Source organism: Manis javanica, chromosome 2, assembly GCF_040802235.1.
Source record: "Manis javanica isolate MJ-LG chromosome 2, MJ_LKY, whole genome shotgun sequence".
Classification (NCBI taxonomy): Eukaryota; Metazoa; Chordata; class Mammalia; order Pholidota; family Manidae; genus Manis; species Manis javanica.
The window spans coordinates 132,204,555-132,226,838 of NC_133157.1; the positions used below are offsets into that span (position 1 = coordinate 132,204,555).

General features: G+C 43.9%; 1 protein-coding gene across 3 annotated transcripts in view; it reads left to right on the forward strand.

Moving 5' to 3' along the window:
- Positions 1–22,284, forward strand: part of PITRM1 (pitrilysin metallopeptidase 1) — a 28,229-nt gene that overhangs the window by 3,311 nt on the left and 2,634 nt on the right. For 2 of the 3 annotated variants that reach the window (XM_073229473.1, XM_073229474.1), the window contains 21 exons: positions 1,102–1,208; positions 1,522–1,673; positions 2,173–2,287; positions 2,365–2,461; positions 3,658–3,818; positions 6,184–6,310; positions 6,597–6,685; positions 7,435–7,563; positions 8,171–8,284; positions 8,469–8,565; positions 9,122–9,256; positions 10,424–10,562; positions 14,512–14,628; positions 15,831–15,963; positions 17,108–17,228; positions 17,327–17,403; positions 17,630–17,795; positions 18,086–18,186; positions 19,576–19,696; positions 20,357–20,428; positions 21,034–21,146. In XM_073229473.1, coding sequence (XP_073085574.1) covers positions 1,102–1,208; positions 1,522–1,673; positions 2,173–2,287; positions 2,365–2,461; positions 3,658–3,818; positions 6,184–6,310; positions 6,597–6,685; positions 7,435–7,563; positions 8,171–8,284; positions 8,469–8,565; positions 9,122–9,256; positions 10,424–10,562; positions 14,512–14,628; positions 15,831–15,963; positions 17,108–17,228; positions 17,327–17,403; positions 17,630–17,795; positions 18,086–18,186; positions 19,576–19,696; positions 20,357–20,428; positions 21,034–21,146 — 2,483 coding nt within the window. The remainder of the gene's footprint in view (positions 1–1,101; positions 1,209–1,521; positions 1,674–2,172; positions 2,288–2,364; positions 2,462–3,657; positions 3,819–6,183; positions 6,311–6,596; positions 6,686–7,434; positions 7,564–8,170; positions 8,285–8,468; positions 8,566–9,121; positions 9,257–10,423; positions 10,563–14,511; positions 14,629–15,830; positions 15,964–17,107; positions 17,229–17,326; positions 17,404–17,629; positions 17,796–18,085; positions 18,187–19,575; positions 19,697–20,356; positions 20,429–21,033; positions 21,147–22,284) is intronic. The other variant, XM_073229475.1, reaches the window with a different exon arrangement.

Sequence of the window (22,284 nt, forward strand, 5' to 3'; positions counted from 1 at the left end):
CAGGTAATGAGGACCATATTCAAAGTTCTTTTCTTGTATTTTTCAAGTTTTGTAGAAACTTAATGGTAAGCTATCGTCCTTGTTTGAGAAACATTTGCCATGAAAGCTGTAAGGAGGCTGACAGTTCATGTATCTACTGATCTTAAATGTTGACCATCTCTTAGACAAGTCACAGTGAGCCCTGAGGTATCACTCATTTGGTAGCTGCAGTTATGCAAGCCCTTGCAGGCTGCTGTGAGCACAGTCTTTGTGTTTGCAAGGCCCCTGGACAGGCTCAGGACACCTGCGTACTAGTCTCTGCCCTGCCAGGAGCCAGTTGGTAAGCATAGATATGCCATTTTCCCAGCCTCTGGAAGCGGTATGGTTTCTGCAATGGACTGTTGTTGCCACTGAAGGAGAGAGGATCCTGCTCTGTTTGATGTATGCTGTGTCTTTGGTCCCAAGGTGCAGACTTAGGTGAATGACTTGCTCGGTGGGGAGATGACCACCCTCGACATGAGGAGGGTTCTTCATTGAGGGTGACCCTCCCACATGGAGCAAGGAGCTGGTGATAGCCCACTCACCACTGGGACTCCCCAGAACTCTCCATAAACAGGATGATGCACAGTTTACAGCCAGGGACCTGTCAGTGTCCCAAGCTAAGATCTGTTCCAGTATTTACCCCCGGCAGGGCCTTCGGGGTGCACCTGGAAATGATGGGTATAGAAGGAAGAACCAGCAGGCCATCCAGGTGCTCGGATACCTCTCTGGGGCAGCCTGCACTGATAGGTGGGGCTGGATCCCACTTTGAGATCACATACCACCTATTGCTTTGTCAATTTTTTCATCTCTAAATGGGGGTGAGGATAACTCCCTCAGGAACTGTTTAGGAAATGTCTAGGAGATAGTAAACCTTTAAAAGAAAAGGAATGCACCGTCATCAGCTGTATGATTTGGGGTTTGGGCAGGGTGGTTTCTGCCATGCCTCCAGCACTAATGGGGCCAGGGTTTCCCAGGGTTTCTGTTAAGGCAGACAAGCCAGGTACCATGGAGTAGTTCAGTGGTCGTTCTGAATGCCTTTTCATCTACATTTAGCTGCTCATGTTTTCCCTGCTTATTAAGGTAACATCTGTCCCGGAACTGTCCCTAACTGCAGTGAAGCTTAGCCATGACGGCACAGGAGCAAGATACTTACACCTGGCCAGAGAAGACACAAATAACCTGTTCAGGTGTGTGGTGCATCATTAGAACACCTTGACTGTTTCTACTTAGGTCGTCTGCCATATGTTAAGCTGTTTAGAATGATAGCTCACTGATACTTTCATTGATAGCATCCCAGAAATAGAAGGAAAAGATTCTGTGAATTTATGTCCTTGGCTACACACAGTAAAATTTCACAGTCTGAGTGATTTTATACATTAGAGGCAGAGGCCATTTTTGTGAAAGGTTGGGATGCTAACACACTTTCCAGTAGCTGAGGTGATGGCCTGGTCGGGAACTCCTGGACAGAGGCGAGCCTGACCTTTCCCATGTCTCCTGCAGTGTGCAGTTTCGCACCACTCCTAGGGACAGCACTGGTGTCCCACACATCCTGGAGCACACGGTCCTGTGCGGCTCTCAGAAATACCCATGTAGGGATCCTTTCTTCAAAATGTTAAACAGGTCGCTGTCAACGTTTATGAACGCCTTCACAGGTGAGATGGCACCCTGACGGCCTGCTGGGGGGGTCTGCACCACCTGCCCACGGGGACTCAGTTTCTAAGGTAGAGGAGGTAGTTGGCACCCTGTAAATTAGAATGGGTTTGCCATTCTCAAGTGTGGCCGAGCAAAGTTAAAGACCTAATCCTTAAGGAAAGCCATGTCATGGTCAGATTATAAAAACTAGAGTTTTAGGAAAAAGTTTTTCTGGAAAGGTCAAAACAGTTTTGGGGATATTGCTATAAAATGCACCTCTGTAGCATTATGTTAATGCCAGTCATGGTGTTTGGGTTTATTTTTGGGAAGTAAGGCCATGAATAGGCTGATGGTGTGGGCAAAGCCATTAAGAAGGAGCACATCCAGTGGGTGCCGGTGGCAGGGATGGGGTGGGGGCTGCCTCTGTGCCTTTGGCAGCTGGGGGAAGGCGGGCCTTGAGGTAGAACATTCTTGTTGGAATCTGTTGTGTTTTATAATCTTCCTTTTGTTTGTGTCCAGCTAGTGATTATACTCTGTACCCGTTTTCCACACAAAATCCCAAGGACTTCCAGAATCTCCTGTCCGTGTATTTGGATGCAGCCTTTTTTCCATGCCTGCGGGAACTAGATTTCTGGTATGCATGATGAATTAATGGATTCAGACTTCAGCGTTAGAGTCACTGTCATGATGTAATTATTTATCATTATCTAGGCAGGAAGGATGGCGACTGGAACATGAGACTCCGAGTGACCCCCAGACACCCTTGATCTTTAAAGGAGTTGTCTTTAATGAGATGAAAGGAGTATTTGTGAGTTTTTCCTTTTCTGTATTGTGATAAGATTACCTTAATGTGTAAAATATTGGACTATAAATAGGTTGGAAGATAGTGGACATTCTGTTGTCCTTAATATACTCACCGCATGGAACTCCTGGAATTAGCTGGGGGACAATGCTGTGAGCAGAAACCACAGGACCATAGGAGGGCAGGCTCTTATCATTGTAAAACCCGGTCTTGTAGACTAGCAGTTCTCAAACTGGTCTGGGACCCTGGTATATGATCTGTGAGGTAAACATAGCAGTGCTGAGTTGCTGCCTTTCTCATGTTTTCTTGCCCAAGCGCACAGTCGTGGGTCCTGGAGACTGCATCTCACGCTGTGTGACACCTCAGTTGATGGGGTGCAGGAGCAGAATTAGTGTGCTGGTGTCTTCTTTTAAGCCAGACTTAGAAGGATTGGAAAATATGCAAAACAGTGCTGCTCTTCTCAGTATGTTCTGTTATGAAAAGTATTTTTCAAAAAATATGTGTATGTTAACGTGTGATGATAAATGAACGAGTGAATAAGTAACTTTTTAAATGTCTCAGCTTTAATTTCTAATATAGAAAAATTACATAGACACACCTGACTACATAGTTGGGAAACCTACATAAACAAAAGTTCTTTGGGGAACCTCATTAATTCTGGGGTGTGTGAAGGAGCTTGAGATCAGGCAGCTTCAGAAGAGTGGTCCTGGGCCCCTGTCTCCCAGCCAGTCCACAGTGGTCCTTCCCAGATGAGCGATGCTGTTCGGCTGTGCTGCCTGCGACCTCCTGCAGCTGGTGGCTCTTTCTTTCTCTTTTACCACTGGCTTTGGGCTTCATTTTATCCAGCACTTCCTGGAAAATCAAGTTAGGGTGATGACTTTCCCTCTGGAAACTCATGGGACCCCGCCTCCTACCCAGCTCATGGGCAGAGGGACCCTGGCAACCCTTCCTGGAGCCCTGCCTTTCCTGCACCTTCACTGTGCAAGTGTGGGTCACCCAGTGCTCCCTGCAGAGGGGGTTTCCCTCCTCCTCCTCCCAGTGGGCTGGTCTCTGGGTCCCGAGCAGAGTTGAGAGTGAATCGACTACTTTAGACAGTAGCTGTGCTGCATTAAAAGCATATGCTCCCAGATAGGCTAAGTTTGCTGTATTGTAATGAAATAACGTGTGTGTTATACCTACAAATATATTTTTCAAATTTGAAGGCAGATAATGAGAGAATATTCTCACAGCATCTCCAGAACCGACTGTTTCCTGAGCACACGTACTCTGTGGTCTCTGGTGGCGATCCACTGTGCATCCCCGACCTCACATGGGAGCAGCTGAAACAGTTCCATACCATACACTACCACCCCAGCAATGCCCTGTAAGGCCCCTTTTAGACGGTAACTGCCAGGGTCAGCAAGAAGTGGCTCATTTGCACTGTCTTAAGCTAACACTTGTGGCTTCTCACATTGGGCAAAGAAATGTTTGCTTAGCAAATATGTAAATTTACACAAGATTCATCACTGAATGGGTGGTCTCTCTCATTTGCAAAGATGTGCCTTCTAAATGAAGAGGACTCTACTGCCTTGTGGGGGCAGCCTGGGCCCACAGCTGCTGCTGCCCCTGCCCCTGCCTTTCTGAGACTGTGGCGTCAGGGGTCTTGGGACATCCCCTCCCCAAAGGGCTGGCTGATGGGCACCCGCCAGGCTTTGAGCCTCTGGGTTATAGCATTGCTCCAGAAGTGGCGGGCACGGTTACTAAACCCTTGATACTTGGTTTCTTGATAAATTGATCATTTCAGATATTGCTAAGAATAAAACAGTAGTACTCTTGTTTACAAATAAATGCTGATGTAAAATCATAGTTGTAAGATTATTTTAAAAATCTTGTAAAAATTTTAAATCTTAGTCGTGAGAATTTTTGTGCATACAGAAAAGTATAGAGAATACAGTAATGGACACAATACACTTGCCACATAGATATATCCTTTGACAGCATATTTTAAAGGAAAGTATAGAATTATTGTGGTTTATCCCTAATGCTTGAATTTGTAACCCTTAAATATAAGGATATTTTCTTACATAATACATTTTCACATTTAACAAAATAAAAAACACTTGCTTAAAAATCATCTGCTTACTCCAAATTCAGATTTTCAAGCAGTCCCCAAAATGTTTGTTTGCTCCAGATGAGGCCCACATACATTGTATAGCTCTGTTTTACTTCCTATAGACCCAGGCAACCAGTGGCACCTTGTGAATATTAAGTTCTTCCTCAGCCTAGCTCACATGTTCATTGATTGTTCCCTGGAGCAGTTCCCTTAGTGGAGATTACAAAGTTCTCTGAAGAATTTTGTGGTTTTGTTTACGTTATTGATTAGCTTTCTGTAAGCAGAGCATTCCCCGTAGGCAGTTGGACTGCCCTGCAGTGTGGCTCTGATGGGGCACGGGTGCTGCTTTTTCTGGCTGTCCAATTTTACAGGGAGATGGTGGCAGTTGCTCCTCCAATAATGACAGAAAAGCTTTTTTTAAAAGCCTTGTTTGGTTTGATTTATTTTTTAATACTGTCATAATGTCACATAAAGGTTTTTGTATATGTATATATTTCAGGTCGGGCGATCAAATGGCATTCATTTGTTTAATTATTTTTATGCCCAAATTGTCCTGATTATGGCTCTAGAGAGTTCTTTAAGCTCACCTTGTCTGTCTGACAGTTTCTGTAGTCTTCAGTAACCTCATTGATTTCTGCCCTTCGCTCCGTGGGCTAGCTCACCCTGGGCTAGCTCTGTAACTAGCCACTTCTCCAGGAATCCTGTGTCAGTGGAGACAGGCATTCAGAGACAGTGTCTGGGTGGAGGCAAGGGGTGCTCATTGCTATTGGATTATCACTCTCTAAACCTTTGAGTGGAAAATTTTAAAGGATCTTTAAGATTCTAGTTCCCCAAATCTGTTCTATTGGGATATAAATGACATATAACATTGTATTACATTAGATATACAACATAGTGGTTTGAAATATGCATATATTTTGATATGGTTACTACAATAAGTCTAGTTAACATCCGTTACCACATAGTTAATTTTTTTTCTTGTGACAAGAACTTTTGAGATCTGTTCTCTTAGCAAATGTCAAATACACAATACAGTATTGATAATTATAGTCACCATGATGTATAGGAGATCCCCAGACTTAACTGGTTTGTACCTTTGACCACCTTCACCCATTTCCCCCACCTCATACCTACGTGGCAACTACCAGTCTGCTCTCTGATTCTATGAGTCTAACTGAAGCTTAGACAGCATCCCATTAAAGAAAACAATCAACTTGGTCATTGTAACCCCTTTTACCACTGAATGAATAAATGTGTTGTCTCTAGAATATGAACTCTGAAATTCATAGCCTAAGATTGAACTCTGTGAAATTCTTTAGTTTGTCAGTTTTAGATCAATTATTGTATTGTTATAGATAAGATCAAGTATTTTAACATAACTAACTTGGTTTTTATAACACTTTTATAGTAAATTTGAAATAAAATCAATTTTGTCAATTTACATTTAATTAATCCATGATTTGTATTGTGTTTGAACCATCTATTAGAAGAGCAAAGTGTTTGCTTCATGTTTGTAGATAGACTGGGGAAAAAATTTCAGTACAGAAATAGTTATCAGTTGCTATATGTGCATACCCTCTGTTCTTTCCATGTGATTTCTAATCTTTTAGACTAATAAAATCCTCTCAAATTTCAGGTTCTTCACTTATGGTAATTTTCCGTTAGAACAGCATCTGAAACAGATTCACGAAGAAGCATTGAGTAAATTTCAGAAAATTGAGCCAAGTACCACAGTGCCATCTCAGAAGCCTTGGGATAAGCCAGTAAGTGGCCATCCGGAGTCCAGATGAACAGTGTTCTTATCACACCTGTTAAATACATGGAGGTGAAGAGTTGAATTGTGTTCTAATAATAGGACTTTAAAATGTTGAAAGTTCTGCTGTTGTGTGTGTAAAAGCTTCCCAAGCCTAAATAATGGTTGTTTGAAAAGAAAGTTAGTTTAGTGAAAAGCACCTCTTAAACCATTTTTTACATTCAGACTGCCTATACTAATTTAGTCTCATTCATTCACATTCCAAGCCTACTTGAAAGCATTGCATTGTTTCACAGAGGGAATTCCAGATAACGTGTGGCCCGGATTCATTGGCCTCGGGTTCTCCCAAACAAGTCACTGTTGGAGTCAGCTTCCTCTTACCAGAGTAAGTAGCCCTTGTAGAAGGCTAGTGGCATCAGAGGTGAATCCTTCTGCGGGTAGAAGTGGATGGGTGGTGAGGATTCAGGAGTGCAACAGGTGCTAGCTGTGGGGGGATGTGTTAACAACCCTAGGGGTAGGTTTGGGAGATTGCTTTTGGCAGTCATCCAGAAGCAAAGGAGCTTATTTCATGCCTGCTCTTTAAGGTTTTTTTCCTGCAGAGAAAAGGCTGGTTCAGAACAGCAGTTGTTAAGATTTGGTGCTGGGGGGTGTGGGAGGTCACTAATGCCTTTGAATGTGAGGACAGCACTGGACACTGGCCTCAGAAAAACGTCTGACATGCAGAACTCTGTAATTTCAGAGATCTAGTGCAAAGGGCACAGGTGGGCAGTGGGGAGTTCTGGCACTCCATGGCATGGCCTGCCCTTGGTGGCCCCATCCTCACTGTCAGTCTAGGTGTGGTACTGCCATTCTGGTTGCTATAACAGATCGGAGTGCTCAGCACACTGTCACCTAATAGCACTTGGTGAGCAGTGTGTCAGCATTCTGGCTGGCTTGGGGCCCAGTGAAACCCCAGCATGTAAGAGCTTTGCAAACCAAAGAAATAGGTACACTCTTGTCCATAAAACTTAAATTGAAATGAAAGATTTCTAGTAGAACTTTAGGTTCTTTGGAAATAAATGTCAGTTTAGTAATCATTTTTATCATCATGGATGCCCCCAGTTCTTCCTCTTTCTCTACCCCCTTTAAATGAAGCATCACAGATATATTTGAAGCCTTCACGTTAAACCTTCTGTCTTCACTCTTGATCGGCGGGCCCAACTCCCCCTTCTACAAAGCTTTAATTGAATCAGGACTCGGCACAGACTTTTCTCCCGATGTTGGGTAGGTTTTGTTATCAGATCTGTACTTTACAATTGGGGACAGTTGTGACATTTGACAACATCTGGATGCATTTTTGGTTGTCACAATTGGGGAGGGATTACTGTCCTCTGGTGGGTGGCATCAGGGACATAGGATGCTCAACACCCCACAGTCACTGGATGGCCCCTTTTGCCCCAAGCCCAGAACCACATTAGATCGTAGTTCCAGGACAAGCTATTTCGGTTGCCTGCAGGTGACATTTGGCCCACATAAAAGAAAAAAAAGATGCTCTTCCAAGATCTCAGAACAGCATACTATTATCTATTTTAAAAGGTCATTAAATTTTTTTGAAATAATAAAGTTGTGTATCTCAGCAGTTCTCTTTCAGATTTAATTTTGCCGTAACTCTAAAGTTGAAATTGAATTGATTTTTACAAATGTTAAAAGGACATGAATGAAAATATGACCATTTATATCTGAGGACATAGCTTAAATTGGCTTTTTCATGGAGACTTTGGGAGTTCAAAGTTCTTAGCTCTATTCTCTCCAGTATTTTATCTTTAAAGCCTTATAAGGGAATGACAAAGGTTGTCTGGATTCTGATGTGTTATTTATATTTGCATTCTAGATATAATGGCTATACGAGGGAGGCCTTCTTCAGCGTTGGCCTGCAAGGGATTGTGGAGGAAGACATTCAGACTGTATGCGACATAATCGACAGGACAGTCGATGCCGTGATCCAGTGCGTGTGGCATTTGCGGTGCTTGGTTCCTGAACCCTTCACCGGGCTGGGAGCTGGCCACCTCCATTGTTGGGTTCTTTTCTCACAGACTTGCACTGGTTCACTTTTCCTTACTGAAATACTGTCTCTGCTACCTTGTTGCAAAAACATCTTTTCAACATCTCACTTCTTAATACTGCTTTAGGAAAGGGTTTGAAGATGATCGGATCGAGGCTTTACTTCATAAAATTGAACTACAGATGAAGCATCAGTCTGTCAGCTTTGGACTCACCCTGATGTCTGTGCGTAATTCTCCAACCAACACTTTTCTGGTGGTGCTTTGCTTTTGTTTGTTTTGTTTTTTGGGTTTTTGTTTTTGACTTCTGTTATCATTCTTGACAGCCCTGAAAATAGAGTCTGAATACACAGAGTACCTTTCGTTTAAACCTTGGAAATTACACTGTTTTGGATCTGAGAGAATTTCGCTTTCAATTTAGTTTTATAATATATTGTCTTTTTATTAGCTAGTTAGGCTTTTTGATAAGCTTATGTACATTTATATAAAAGATTTACTCAGTACTTTAAATTGTTAAGTATTTATGATAACTTTGATCTGTTGGGGATTATATTTTCCAAATATAATTTTTAAACCTGTGCTTTTTTTAATTAGAAAAAACAGATTTAAAATGACATTAGTGTTTCTTCTAAGCAAAGAACGACTTAATTTTTGTTATTAACAGCCATTAGGTATTTCTAAATATAGAAACTGAGATCTTAAAATGTCATACTTTGATATTTACTGAGCTGATGTGGAGTTTGTAGTGTAATGTGCATTGTGGATTAAATTCTCTGTTCCAGTACATAGCTTCCTGCTGGAATCATGATGGAGACCCTGTGGAACTCCTGAAGCTGGGAAATCAGGTGGCTCAATTCAGGCAATGCCTCAAGGAAAACCCAAAGTTTTTGCAAGAAAAAGTAAAGCAGTATTTTAAGGTAAGAAAATTAAAGAATTTATGTCCTTAATTTTGAACTGATTTTTATAAAAATGAAAGGAATATTAGGAACGTAATTTATATTATGTAAGTCAATTTCAGTTAATCAATAGGTGACATAATTTCTTAATTTTCAATGACAACTTATATGCAAATGTTAACAAATTCTATTTTCCAGATTCTGATGCAAGTTGAGTTTTTTATATGCATATGTACTTTTATATTTTCTATATGAATATATATACATATATGCATTAATAAAATCTGTATATATTTTTATTAGTAGAAATATTATATAATACAAAAATAGTAAATATATGCATGTTGTGGTTACTTTTATGAAGGATTCTTTTGATGCCCTCTCATTTGTTTGCATTCATATCCAGTCATTGGTGTGTGGTGTGGTTTCCCTGGTGGATGGTCATGAATGTGGTAGAGCCTGTTAAGGCCTTACCACGGGGTCAGACTGGTCTATAATGCAGGGTGACTCTGGTGTGTGAGCACCATTTTTGGTTGCGGAAGGTGGTTTGGCCTCTTGACCTGCATCTCTGCCACTGTAGGTCACTTTGCATAAAGTTTCAGTTGTGCCTGACCTCTCCCACCTCTGTACAAGTAAGGGTGGGGGGCGAAGGGCTGTGGGTGTGTGGTGTTGAAATAAGGGAAGCACATTAAATCACCTAACACTTTTCCATTAGGTCAACACCTATTTTGTCCTCATAATTTACAAAATACTAAACGGAGAGTTTCGTACCAGCCTTTGTGAAGTTAATGGTATAATGAAGATGAGATAAAAATTAAATTATTTTATTCTTTGTTATCTTCTATTTAGACTAAAGTCAAAGATTATAATACTAAAACATGCAACAGTTTCCTTGTGTAAAGATTTGAATGTTGATACATTTACGGTTAACATATAGGAGCCACAATAATAATCATCCTAAACGTAACAGCAACAGCCTAAATGAATTTCAGAGCAGGCATGGTTGTGAGAATTTTATAGGGCTCGTACACATTCTGCAAGATAGTCCTTTGAGGTGTGTTCTATTGTCATCATTTAAAATGAGAAAAGGACTATAGGGCCAAGAGCCACTGGCGAAGGGAGGCTGGGTCAGCATGTTGGGCTTTAATAAACCAGTTTCAACTTGGCCCTTTTGTTGCTGTGTTGCAGAAGAATCAGCATAAATTGACTTTATCAATGAAGCCAGATGACAAGTATTCTGAAAAACAAGCACAAATGGAAACAGAAAAACTGAAGCAGAAGGTCAGCTGTCTTTCCCCAAAGGACAAGAAGCAGATCTATGAAAAAGGTCAGGTGTTTGTATTTGGATCCCACCCCGACCCCACCCCAGGGAACTGCTCAGTGAGCAGGTAGTTGGAGGCAAGTATTAGTTCAACCAGCCGATGGTTATGGGGCACCTATGAAGTTCTGTGTTGGATGCGTTGGGTTTAACCCTATAGGATTGACCCTGTTCTCAGGACTTCATCCTGAGCATAAGGAAAGGCAGGCATACTTGTAAAGAGGTGCAGTAGTCCCCTCCTCCATGGGGTTCAGTTATCCTCGTGTGCAGAGGTTCAGAAGCAGGTGCTCCTCCTCCTCGGTGTCACCAGATCTCTGGCAGCCTAATACTGCATCACACACCATGTTCACATCGCTTTTATTACAATATATTGTTATAATTGTTCTAGTTTATGTTATTGTCATTAATCCCTTGATGTGCCCAATTTATAAGTTAAACTTTATCAAAGTATATAGGAAAACATATATAGGGTTTGGTATTACCTATGGTTTCAAGAACCCATTGGGGGTCTTGGAACATATCCTCCATGGGAAAGGGGTGGCTACTGTAGCTTTACAAGGTGTATTCATTTTACAAATTTTATAAATACTTTTTATGGACCAAGGGCTATAATATACCACTAAAATAAATGTATGTTGTGTTGCAATATATAATTGCCAGATGAGCAGTGTAGACTGTAAGATGTGAGTTCAGAAGTGTCTGGTCTTGGTGAGGGATGAAGGCAGGGAGCACCACTCAGGTCCCTGTGGAGCAGGCATGGGTGGAGATAGAACAAATGGTTTATAGTTTCTTGGAGTGCTTAAACACACATTGACTGTGAAACCCAGTGTCCTGCTCCTGAGTATTTGCCCAAAGAAATGAAAGCATACATCCACACAAAAGCTGAGAGTGCCCATGGCCATCAACATGGTATATCCACACAGTGAAATGCTGCACAGCTCTGGAGAGAAACATGACTGGTACACTGGGTACCGACAAATTGCAGAAGCACCATGCAGAGGTCAGCCACGCAAAAGAATGCCAGCTCAGGGGTCACTTATATGAAAGCCTGGAAGTGGCAAGCCTCTGTGACAGAAGGCAGGGGAGGCCAGGTGTGAGGGAGCCAGGAGGCACCTGTTGGGTGATGGAAGGTTCTGCACCATGACACAGTGGTTATAGCACCTGATGCATTTGTTGGAGCATATAGAATTTTATCTTTCAAGTTGTGAACTTTATCATAAGAAACTATATGTTAATAAAGTCTTTTAAAGTATATGTACAGCACATGGATATTTATCCAGTTGACTGGGATCCTGTGAAGAATTACCAGGTTTGTCAGGAGATGAGTTTGACTTTAGGTGCAAAGTAAGTGATTACATTCTGGCCGGACTAAGCTTGAGGTGACTTAATCTAGTCAAGGCAATAAAGTCACACCATCATGTTATCTGTTACTCCTTATCTGAATTCTTGTTTAGACTCAGGGCTATTTTAAGCTCTCCCATAAATTTAATGTGCTCATTGTGATTAATATAGTAACCACAAACTTTGGTTTTGTGAGGGCCAATTGACAAGTTCTGCCTACATTTTTTTAATTTGGATATAAATGACTTACGACATGGCTGTCAGGTGTGCAACAGAATGAATCACTATTTGCATATGTGGTGAGATGACCACAACAGTAGTCTAGTTCTAGATTAGTCTATATCTGTCACCACACAGTGATATTTTTTTTCTTGTGGTGAATATGTGTAAGATCTCTTAGCAAATTTCAAATTCACAAGAGCATTAACTATAGTAACCATGCTGTTTATCACAGCCCCAGGGCTTACTTAATTTATAATTCAAGTTTGTGCCTTTTGACCTCCTTCACTCAGTTTTCCTACCTCTGCGCCTGGCATCTACCAAACTGTTGTCCATGTCTATGAGCTTGGGTTTTTGTTTTTGTTTTTCAATTTCAACATATAAATGAGATCATACGGTATTTGCATTTCTCTTATTTCACTTAGTATAATGCCCTGGAGGTCCATCTGTGTTGTTGTGAATGGCCCAATTTCTTTCTTTTTTACGGCTGAGTAATATTCCTCTGTGTGTGGGTGTGTGTACATGCATTACATCATCTTTTATCCATTCATCCATCAAGAGATGCTTGTTGCTTCCATATCTTGGTTATTGTAAGTAATGCTGCATTGAACATAGGGGTGCTAGTGATTTTGTTTTCTTCAGGTAAATGCCCAGAAGTGGAATCATATGCTATTTTAATTTTTAGAGGAAGTTCTATTAAGTTTCCTTAGTGGCTGCACTATGTTTACATTCCCATCAACAGTGCACAAAGGTTCCCTTTCCCCACATTCTTGCCAACACTTGTTATTTCTAGTCTTTTGGATAGTGGCCTTTCTGACTGGTGTGAGGTGACAGCTCATTGTGGTTTTGATCTGCATTTCCCTGATGATTAGTGATGTGGAGCATCTTCTCATGTGCCTGCTGGCTATTGTATGTCTGTTTTGGGAAAGTGTCTATTCAGGTCTTTTGCCCATGTGGTAATCAGATTGTTTCTTGCTATTCAGTTGCATGAGTTCTATATAGTTTGCTGTTAGCCTCTTACTGGATACATGATTTGCAAGGATTTTCTTCTATTCTGTAGGTTGTTGCCTCTTCGTTTTGTTGGTTTGCTTTGTAGTGCAGAAGCTCTTCAGTTTTATGTAGTCCCACCGTCTCAAGTTTTGAGTTAAAACTCTTTGAAGAATGGAAGCTCATTCCATGCCTAAGTAACAGAGTACACATTCTGTGAGTTATTAGAGTCCTGGACTGGCCGTGGACGTGTGCTCTGTTCTAAGAAAACCAGTGTGCTGCAGCCCCTGCCTGCATGTGGCTGCATGGAGGCCCCTGTTACGGAAGTGGGTTTCATTGACAGACTACTGTGGAGTCACGTCAGGTGAGACACACTGCCAGTACACTTAGTGGCTATCTGGCTGGATGTGAGTGTGGGCTTTTGTGTAAGTTAAGTCCAATCTGTAGGTAAACAGCAGTGAGAAGGTGGAAAGAAGAAATTGTCTAAGTTTTTAAAAACTTGAATCTCCCAATTGGGTGTCTGTGTGACATAATAAGTGTGAAGGACTGTAGCTGCTGCCACAGGAGGAACAATCGTGGAAGGACAAGAAATGCTAGAGGTTTGTGCACTGTAGTGGTGAGCTCATCCTGAGGGGCAGCAGGGTGGTGGTGGTGCATCCTGGAGGACAAAGGGGTGGGCATTTGAGATATTGCTAGGCCAGACAGGCAAAGAGCAAGAGGTGGCTTTTTCAGGATAAGAACACATCTGAGGGTCTGGGGTCAGGTAATGACCAGGTAAGGGGGTGCTCAAAAATCCAGATGTGTGATGGTGATGCCGTGGGAGCCTGTGCCTTGGTGCAGGGGAGCGAGCTGGGGTCTGCCTCTGAGGGTCAGCTGGATGGCTGCTGGCTCTCAGGGTCAGGAGACAGACTTCAGAGAGTCAGACACAGAAGCCAGGCCAGCTCATCAGATGTGCTCATGGTGAAATGGCACCCTTGTGTATTTGTTGATGGAACTTTTAAAGCATGGTATCTTCACACACATGTGCATTCAGTTCTTCTGAGCCTCCTGGCTCATCAGGTCAAGGAAGAGAAGGCCCAGAAAATGCATTTTCATACCCATGACATTTATGTGATCACACAAGCATTTTGCCGAGATTAATGAAAATGAAATGAGAATAAACAAGTACAAAAGTTACAAATTTCAGTCCAATGAGAAATGGTTTGAAACCTCTGAAGTTCAGCCTGTCTAGTATACAGTTTGGCAGGGGAATCGGCTTGAGCAAAGTTCCATCCCCTGCAAAATGATTCTTTTAAATCATGAAGAAAGGGCTAGGGCAGCGCAGTGCCAAGGAGGCTGTTTGTCTCAGGACCCAGGGCAGCTGGCAGTGTTACATGGGACCTGCCAGTCACCATCCTAAATGTCCTTGTAGGTTTGGAATTACTGACTCAGCAAAGCAAATCTCAGGATGCCTCTTGTCTGCCCACACTGAAGGTGTCAGATATCGAGCCCACCCTCCCGGTCACAGAATTGGCAGTGGCCCTGACAGGTCAGTGTAAGCTGTCTCTGGGGATCCTGGCTGGTCGGGGGTTGAGGGGTCACTTCAGTGGCCGGAGAAGCAGGGCCACGTACAGTTCTCAGGCACCACCTGAACACCAGCCCCATCCAGCTCTTCCTGCCTGTCGTTGGCCTCCCCTATCCAGACCTTGGACCTCTGTCTGTCTCTGTCTTGGAGGAGCCTCCGCTTGCTTTCCTTCTGGCAGGCATGTCAGGTGTTGGGCCAGATTGCTGGGCTGGGGAAAGCACAGCTTTCATGGGAGGCAGGTTCTGGCCCATGCTGATTATCCAGCTCCTGGCTTTTGGCTATTGAAGTGTCGGTCTCGCAGAACCCGGTGCTGTAGGGCACTTAGGACAAGAGCTGCAGGCTGCCAGCACTTCTCCCCAGGTCACCGTCTCCCTCTGGTGTGACAGTGCCTGTCAGTGTTGACCTTCTTCCATGTGGGTGGGTGTGGCAGCACCAGCCTGTCCCAGGGGTGCTGACAGTGCTTAGCACCAGCAGGATTTCAGCCTGGAGCCAAGCTTCCCTTTGACGGCTCTCAGTGCCTCTTGCCCACCTTCTGCTCCAACAGGGCTTATTCAGCGTGTTTGCCATGCCTAGCTTCCAGCATGTGCACATGTGTATGTACATGCAGTTTTTTTCTCCAGGATGAGACTTCTGGAAGGTGGGGTTTGTTTCCTGCTACTCTTTAGTCCCCATCGTTGAGGTCTACTATGGAGTTTACGTCTAATGAAGAGCATTAGGACAGGGGTGCCTTGGGCCCTCTGCCCAAGTTCAGGGCACTAGCAGTGAAGTAGCACACAGGACATATATCTGAGGAATTTGGGGCCACAGAGGCTATGGGGCACCAGGAGCCTGGCCACCAGGGTTTGGGGTGGTGGGTGAGGGGCTTTTGGGGTGGGTGAAATGAGTTCATGCTACAAAGACAGGAGCCGTGGAGAGAGGGGGCCTAGCTTGCCTGCCAGGCGGTCAGAGCCCAAACTGTGGAACAGAGCAATTACTGTAATGTCAAAGGCTTCCAGTTTTTCCCATGATGAGAGCACAGTGGGACAATTGGTCAATTATTTCAAACAAATAGTATTTCTTTGCTAATAATTTTAAACCTCCAACCTTGAAAAATCATAGCCAGAGTGATTATGTGATTCGAATTTATTGGTAAAAATTTGAAAACAATAATGCCCTTGTCCATGTAGCTGGAGACGTGCCGGTTCTGTACTGTGCCCAGCCCACCAATGGCGTGGTGTACTTCCGTGCCTTTGCGGGCCTCCACACCCTCCCTGAGGAGCTCCAGCCCTACGTGCCGCTCTTCTGCAGCGTCCTCACCAAGTATGGGGCTGGGGGCGGGGATGCATGCTGACGTAAAGTGGCATGTGCTGTATATTTTATCAGTGGGCACTCCTGCATGTGTGTTGATATTCTTTGATCACATCGGTAATCCCTTGTCATGGAGTCATTTTTCAAAACCTGTAGTGTTGGTACAGTGTATAAGTAAAACGTACAATATATTTTTGAGAATTTTTCTTAGGATCATCTTTCTTACTAAAATATAGTTTATGAGAATATTTATGAACCTAGAGTGTAAGGTAATACTTGGATACATCCACCTCAATAGCCCAGTTGAACACTGAGAAAGATGATTGTTTCTCACTGTAAAATAGAAGCAGTTAAATCTGACTGACTCAGAGACCCTGGGTTCACCTTTGAAGCCGAGTTGTGTGCCCCCTCCACTGAGCGAAATTAGTAATCATCACTGTCCCCAGAGACACAGATGCACACCAGCGCGTGTCCCTCTTCTCTGCTGAGGTGCCGAGCTGGAGGCTTCCTCTGCCATGTTCTGGGAAATGGAGGGGCTCCAAACACTGCACCTTCAGGTTGCCAGAGCCAGAGGACAGGTGCCCTGTGTCAGACCCCAGGAAGAACACCTGTGACCTTTTCCCAGTTCTCTGCCCTTTCCTTGTCACTTCTGCTGCATGCCCTCTGTGGCACAGCAGTTTCAGGGAAAGTGTCCCAGTCACCGCTTGTCAGAGACTATTCCTCACCACATTAGGATCAGTGTGAATGCTGCTTCCAAAAGCTTCGTCAGCACTGAGATGACTTCAGCTTATGTGAGAAGCCCTGAGAGGCTTTTCTCCAGCTTTCCTCTGACACCAGTTTTTGAGCAGAGGGTGCTGTGACATGTTTGACTCCCATGTTTGAGCAGAGGGAGTCTCAGAATGTTTTGGGTGAAGGAGAGAGTAGGGAGCATCTGTAAGATGTGGACTAGCACTGCTCAGCTTTGCAGTTCAGTGTAGTACAGCAGCTGCCTGCAGCCTGGGGGCCAGCCCAAGGGCAGCTCCCAACGGAGAGGCACCTTCCGTGAGAGGTGGGGCGCTCATGCACAGGGGGTGCTGTGACGTGGGAGGGAGCTGCATGGCTCTGTGGTTGTGGGATGGCACTGCATGGTGACTCAAGAACTGTCTGCGGCCAACAGGCTGGGCTGCGGTGCTCTGGACTACAGGGAGCAAGCCCAGCAGGTGGAGCTGAAGACCGGAGGGATGACGGCCTCCCCCCATGTGCTCCCTGACCACACCCACCTGGACACCTACGAGCAGGTAGCTGCTTCCACATCACAACTGCACTGGGGTTTCCCCCATCTTTTTTTCCTTTTAAATTACATCACAATTAATTCATCTCTTTTTTCTTAATTTAGGGTGTGCTTTTTTCATCTTTTTGCCTTGATAGAAACTTACCAGACATGATGCATCTGTGGAGTGAAATATTTAACAAGTAACTATTTGTAAAGATGCCCATCTGGGGATGATTTAGAGGCCTGAGTCTGAAGTATTCTAAAGATTTTGGGGTTTACTCCTTTGTGGGTTGTTAATTTCTAAGCCTAATTTTACTTGTAATTCCTATGGACTTATATACTTTCTGAGGATGTTTATGCTGTCTGAAAACTTATTGCTATTTTCCATGATAGCAAAGTGGGTACAGGGTTGTCTCTTGCCCACAGCCCACACCTTGAAGAGGAAGAACACTTCAGAGTGTTAGTGAAGATGACTGCTCAGGAGCTGTCCAACGGAGTCCCCGACTCGGGACATCTCTACGCATCCATCAGAGCCAGTAGGACCCTGACCCCCGCAGGGGACCTACAGGAGACCTTCAGTGGGATGGATCAGGTGACCTGCTTGAGGGACAGTTGTTATTCTGGGCTGGCCAGGTCTTCCTGAGTTGGCAGCAAATTGTTTGTATCTCAGAAAGGCTAACTCTATAATTGACCAGATTGCATTGGGAAAACATTTTTTGACTCACCTTCCTCTTTCCACCCCTATCCCCAAGTGGGTCAGGTGTGTCCCACACACAAGCATGGGATTGGAGTTCCACATGAAGATGTCTGGTTTCTAGCTGGAGGGCTGTCTGGGCCCCACTCTGCCCCGGGTGCATCTATGTGCTGGTTCCTTTGGCTTAGGTGAGGTTGATGAAGAGGGTTGCAGAGATGGCAGACATCAGACCTGTCCTGAGAAAGCTCCCGTGCATCAAGAAACATTTGCTAAACTGTGATAATATGAGGTAGGAGCTCATGATTTGTGTCTAAATGAAGATCTTATGATTCATTCCATTTGATTAAATGTAGTTTTTAGATGTTCTTCACTTGAAGTCATAGTTAGGTAACCTTATCTCCAGGTGAGAAAGATGTTTGCTGTAGGTTACAGAGCTGATTTTGGACTTCAGATGTTCTAATATTAAGAAATCATACCTTATAGGAAAAAAGAGTATTTTAAGTTTCATAAATGTTGTGGTAGGTGAAAGCAGCTTATTTAATCTGGGCACTGCACAATAGGATTACTGCAGATGTTTATGTGGCTTCCAAAAATAAACACAGGTTCTATAAAGGAGCCATCAGTGAGGCCCGGGAAGGGCTGTCACCCAGTAAGGGCTGTCTTACACAAACAAAAGTGAAAATAAAAAGTTTCTTGTAAGAATAATTACAAAACAGTTTGAGGAAAACATTTGACATTGTCACACACAGACATTTGGCCTAAGCCCTCATGTTTGTGAGCATGAACTGGTGCCTTTTCAGCATGTCTCTGTCAGTGACATGGATTCAGAGTAGCTTGTGGTTCTGTGTAAAGGTCAGCACCTCCCTGTCAGTTCAGATTCTCCCAGACCATGGGTGGGTGGCAGGAGGGGGCCCTGAGGTCGGTGCCCACCAGCTCCTACACCCACTGTGTCTAGAGCAGCTTAACTGCTTGGACCTTCTATTTCCTTCTCTGCAAACCTCTACCTGCAGAATCATGTCAAGGAATGAAAGCCTACATGCGAACTAATTGTCCAGTGCTGGAATACAGTCAGCATTAATACAATGGCTACTACTGCTGATTTAACTCAAACAAATCAGGGTGTGAGACCAAAAGGGAAGAAGGTGCACTCTGCCAATGCAGTGTGTAGTTCAAGTTAATTTTCATGTGATAGGATTACTTGTGATTCTGTAGAATTTTGAAGAGATAGGTATTTTTTGAGATCATGGTAATTCTTTGGCAACTTAAAATTTTTTACGTTAATGACCAGTTCATTTTCAAATTTTCTTTTCTGGACAATAACTTAAGTTTTCATGATAATGTAAGACTGAAGACCATTGCTGGCAAATCTTAATACTCTGAATTCTCCTTGCTCCTTCAGAGGAAAACTAATTTAGAGTCAGAAATGCTTTCTTTGCATCTTGATGGCTATTAGCTGCAACATACTGAATATGTGGAAAGAAAGCCTCTTTGAAACTCGAAAGCACCATCAGGAAGTACTGTCGCTGCCTTATTTCCATATTTGGCTACTGCCTTTTAACATTTTTGAGCATCATTTTATACAAAATTACAGTTTTTATTTTTGTGTTATTTATGCAAAATGCCAAACAGTATTTGTGTTATATTAATGGTTTTTCTACATGCATATAATTTTTAACAGATGTTCAGTGAATGCTACCCCTCAGCAGATGTCTCAGGCAGAAAAAGCGGTGGAGAAGTTCATTAGAAGCCTTGGTCAGAGCAAAAGCGATCAGAAGCCCATGTGCCCAAACGTGGTGGAGGTGAGGCAGCCGCTCACATTACATCAGCTCACGGGGTGTCCGGGCGGGTGTGGGTCCTGTGTGGGCAGGCCGAGCACACTACCTGGTGCTGTTCTGCTTCGGAAGTGTACTCAAACCCTGTAGTTTGGCCTTGATCCTGGGTCCCCTTATTGTCACTGGAGCCTTGCAGCCAATAGCATCCTAATAGGGAAAAACATGGTTTGGGGATATGCTAGTGTAGGGACATCTAGAAGCAGTGGCCCGATGAAGCCTCACTGCTGCTGGTGAAGCTTTTCATGACTCAGTGATGGGGACATTTCTCTAGAAAATGCTAATCAACTTGATTAACTTACAAAGGGGGTTTTAATCTAGCTCACAGGATCAGTAAAGAGGTCTCGCCACCAAGGGTGGACTGTCTTTGCAGAGGGATTACTTCTGTCTTCTCTGTTATGTTCATGGTCCCTTGTCTTATAAGGCTTGGCCAACCTGTCAGTGTCTGTGGTCCCCTGGGAGTAGAGACCATGTGAAGGTGGTGTTTCTACTCCTGGACTATCTGAAAATCCTCAAGATGGTTAAAACACTGAAGCACATGTGCCCTAACGTATGTTATAGGTACTCTCTTATTAATTTCAAGGGAACCTGGGGTTCTTCTCATTTCTCTTGGAAACATTTTATTTCCAGAAGCTTGTACCTCATGGATCCAGTGGGAGTGCATCCTTTGGTGGCTCCCAGTTCACAAGGAGGCTCGTCACAGTAAGTTAATGCAGTTAATTGGAAGTCCAGAATGAGTCATACCAGCATGTCCGGGCAGTCCTGCATGCTTCCTGGGGGTTGGCCTGGATGGTGCTCAGTGCCTCAGCCCTTCGGGGATGTGGTCATTGGCCTTCTCCTCTTATGCCCGGAGTGCAACATGTCCTCATGCTTGTAAAGATGCATTCCTCCATGTGGCCCTGTCCATGCAAGTTGCCTCTATTTTAACTTAACCAACTGCTGGACAAGTGTTCAGTGCCCTTGAGTGGGGCATTCTGGCCCTTGTGCTTACTTAGCTTTGGTCGTGATGGCATTTGGCTTGGTTTATCACAGGGTATGGTAATTTAGTGGTTCTGGAGAAAAATGAAAGATGAGGTTACGCAGTCATTTACTGAAGCGAATGGCATTAGAGGAGATGCCTCTAACTGGATAGCTGCATTTTTAAGGCCTTGTATTGTTTTAGTTATAAAGTGACAAGTGTGAAATGACATCATTGGCAGTGCTTAGTTCCTAAGTGAGAATATCTGGCAATGCCACGGGAGCGAGTTGCAGGTGCATGAGCAGCTGCACGTGGGCAGTCGTGGTAGCAGCTGTGCTTTGCCCCACAGGATCCCACCTTCAAGCCCTGCCAGATGAAGACGCACTTCCTGCTTCCCTTCCCTGTGAACTTTGTTGGCGAATGTGTTAGAACTGCCCCTTACACAGACCTGGATCATGCCAGGTACAAGGTTGGGGAACAGTGGTTCTGAGGAGAGGGCGGGAACGTCTGCACTGAGAGGCTGGGAGCTGGAGGACTGTCTGCGGTGGGCACGTGGAAGCCCAGACTGCAACGTGGCTGCTTGCAGGTTCAAGAGAAAATTTCTATCCAGAAAATGTAATGATGGTATCGTGCAGATAATTTGCCAGTTTTTTTCCTTCCTTCCTTACAGGAAATATGCTTTGTGTGCCAGGCCATCAATAATAGTGATAGGTATTTCTACTATTGAATAGAAAATACTCTATTTCTATTAATATTCAGTGCATGTGGGAGGCACCGCAGGTTCCGTTCTGGACCACCGCAGTGTAGTGGCTGTTGCAATAAGGGAACTGTTTGGTTTCCAGTGCATGTGGAGTATTGTTTCCACTGTATTGCACTCTGTCAAGTGTGCAGCTGTATTCTGTCTTAAAAGCAATGGGCATAACTTTAAAACACTTTATGTATGGCTGGAAAATGCTGACCATCATCTGAGCTTGAAGTGAGCAGTAATTATTGATTACATGCTCACCATAACCAATCTAATAAAGTCTGAAATAGTGTGAGAATGATCAGAATGTAGCACAGATGTGGACTGAGCAGGTGCTGTTGAAAAATGGCACCAGATATGCTAAACGCAGGGCTGCCAAACCTGCGCTTGGTACAAAGGCAGTGTCTGCACAGCACAGCGAAATGTGCACCTGTAGTGTAGAACACCCCTACGCAGTGGGATGACAGGTTTTTTCCCCATTTTTTTGGAATTTTGTTTTCCAACAGTCAGTGTGCTCCTTATATATAGAGAAGTTTTAAAGAAAAATGCATGCATGATGTAAATCTCCAATCTCTATGCAACCCTGCAGAGCCATTGACAGGTCTGGCACTGCTGCCCTGGTGTTCCTGAGCCCCCTGGGTGGGGGGCTCCCCCAGCACCGTCTTTGAGAACCCCTCCTGTTCATTCCTTCATCCACCTGTGCCCGGATTCACCTCCTCACCTGTTTTAGAAGAGACGGGAGGGAGACCAAGCCCATGCCTCTTTGTGGACAGAGGGCCCCACTATTGTGAAGAGCTTTCCAGAACCATCGTGTTTTCTTCTAGAGCATGAACTGCTAGCATTCATAATGGAAGT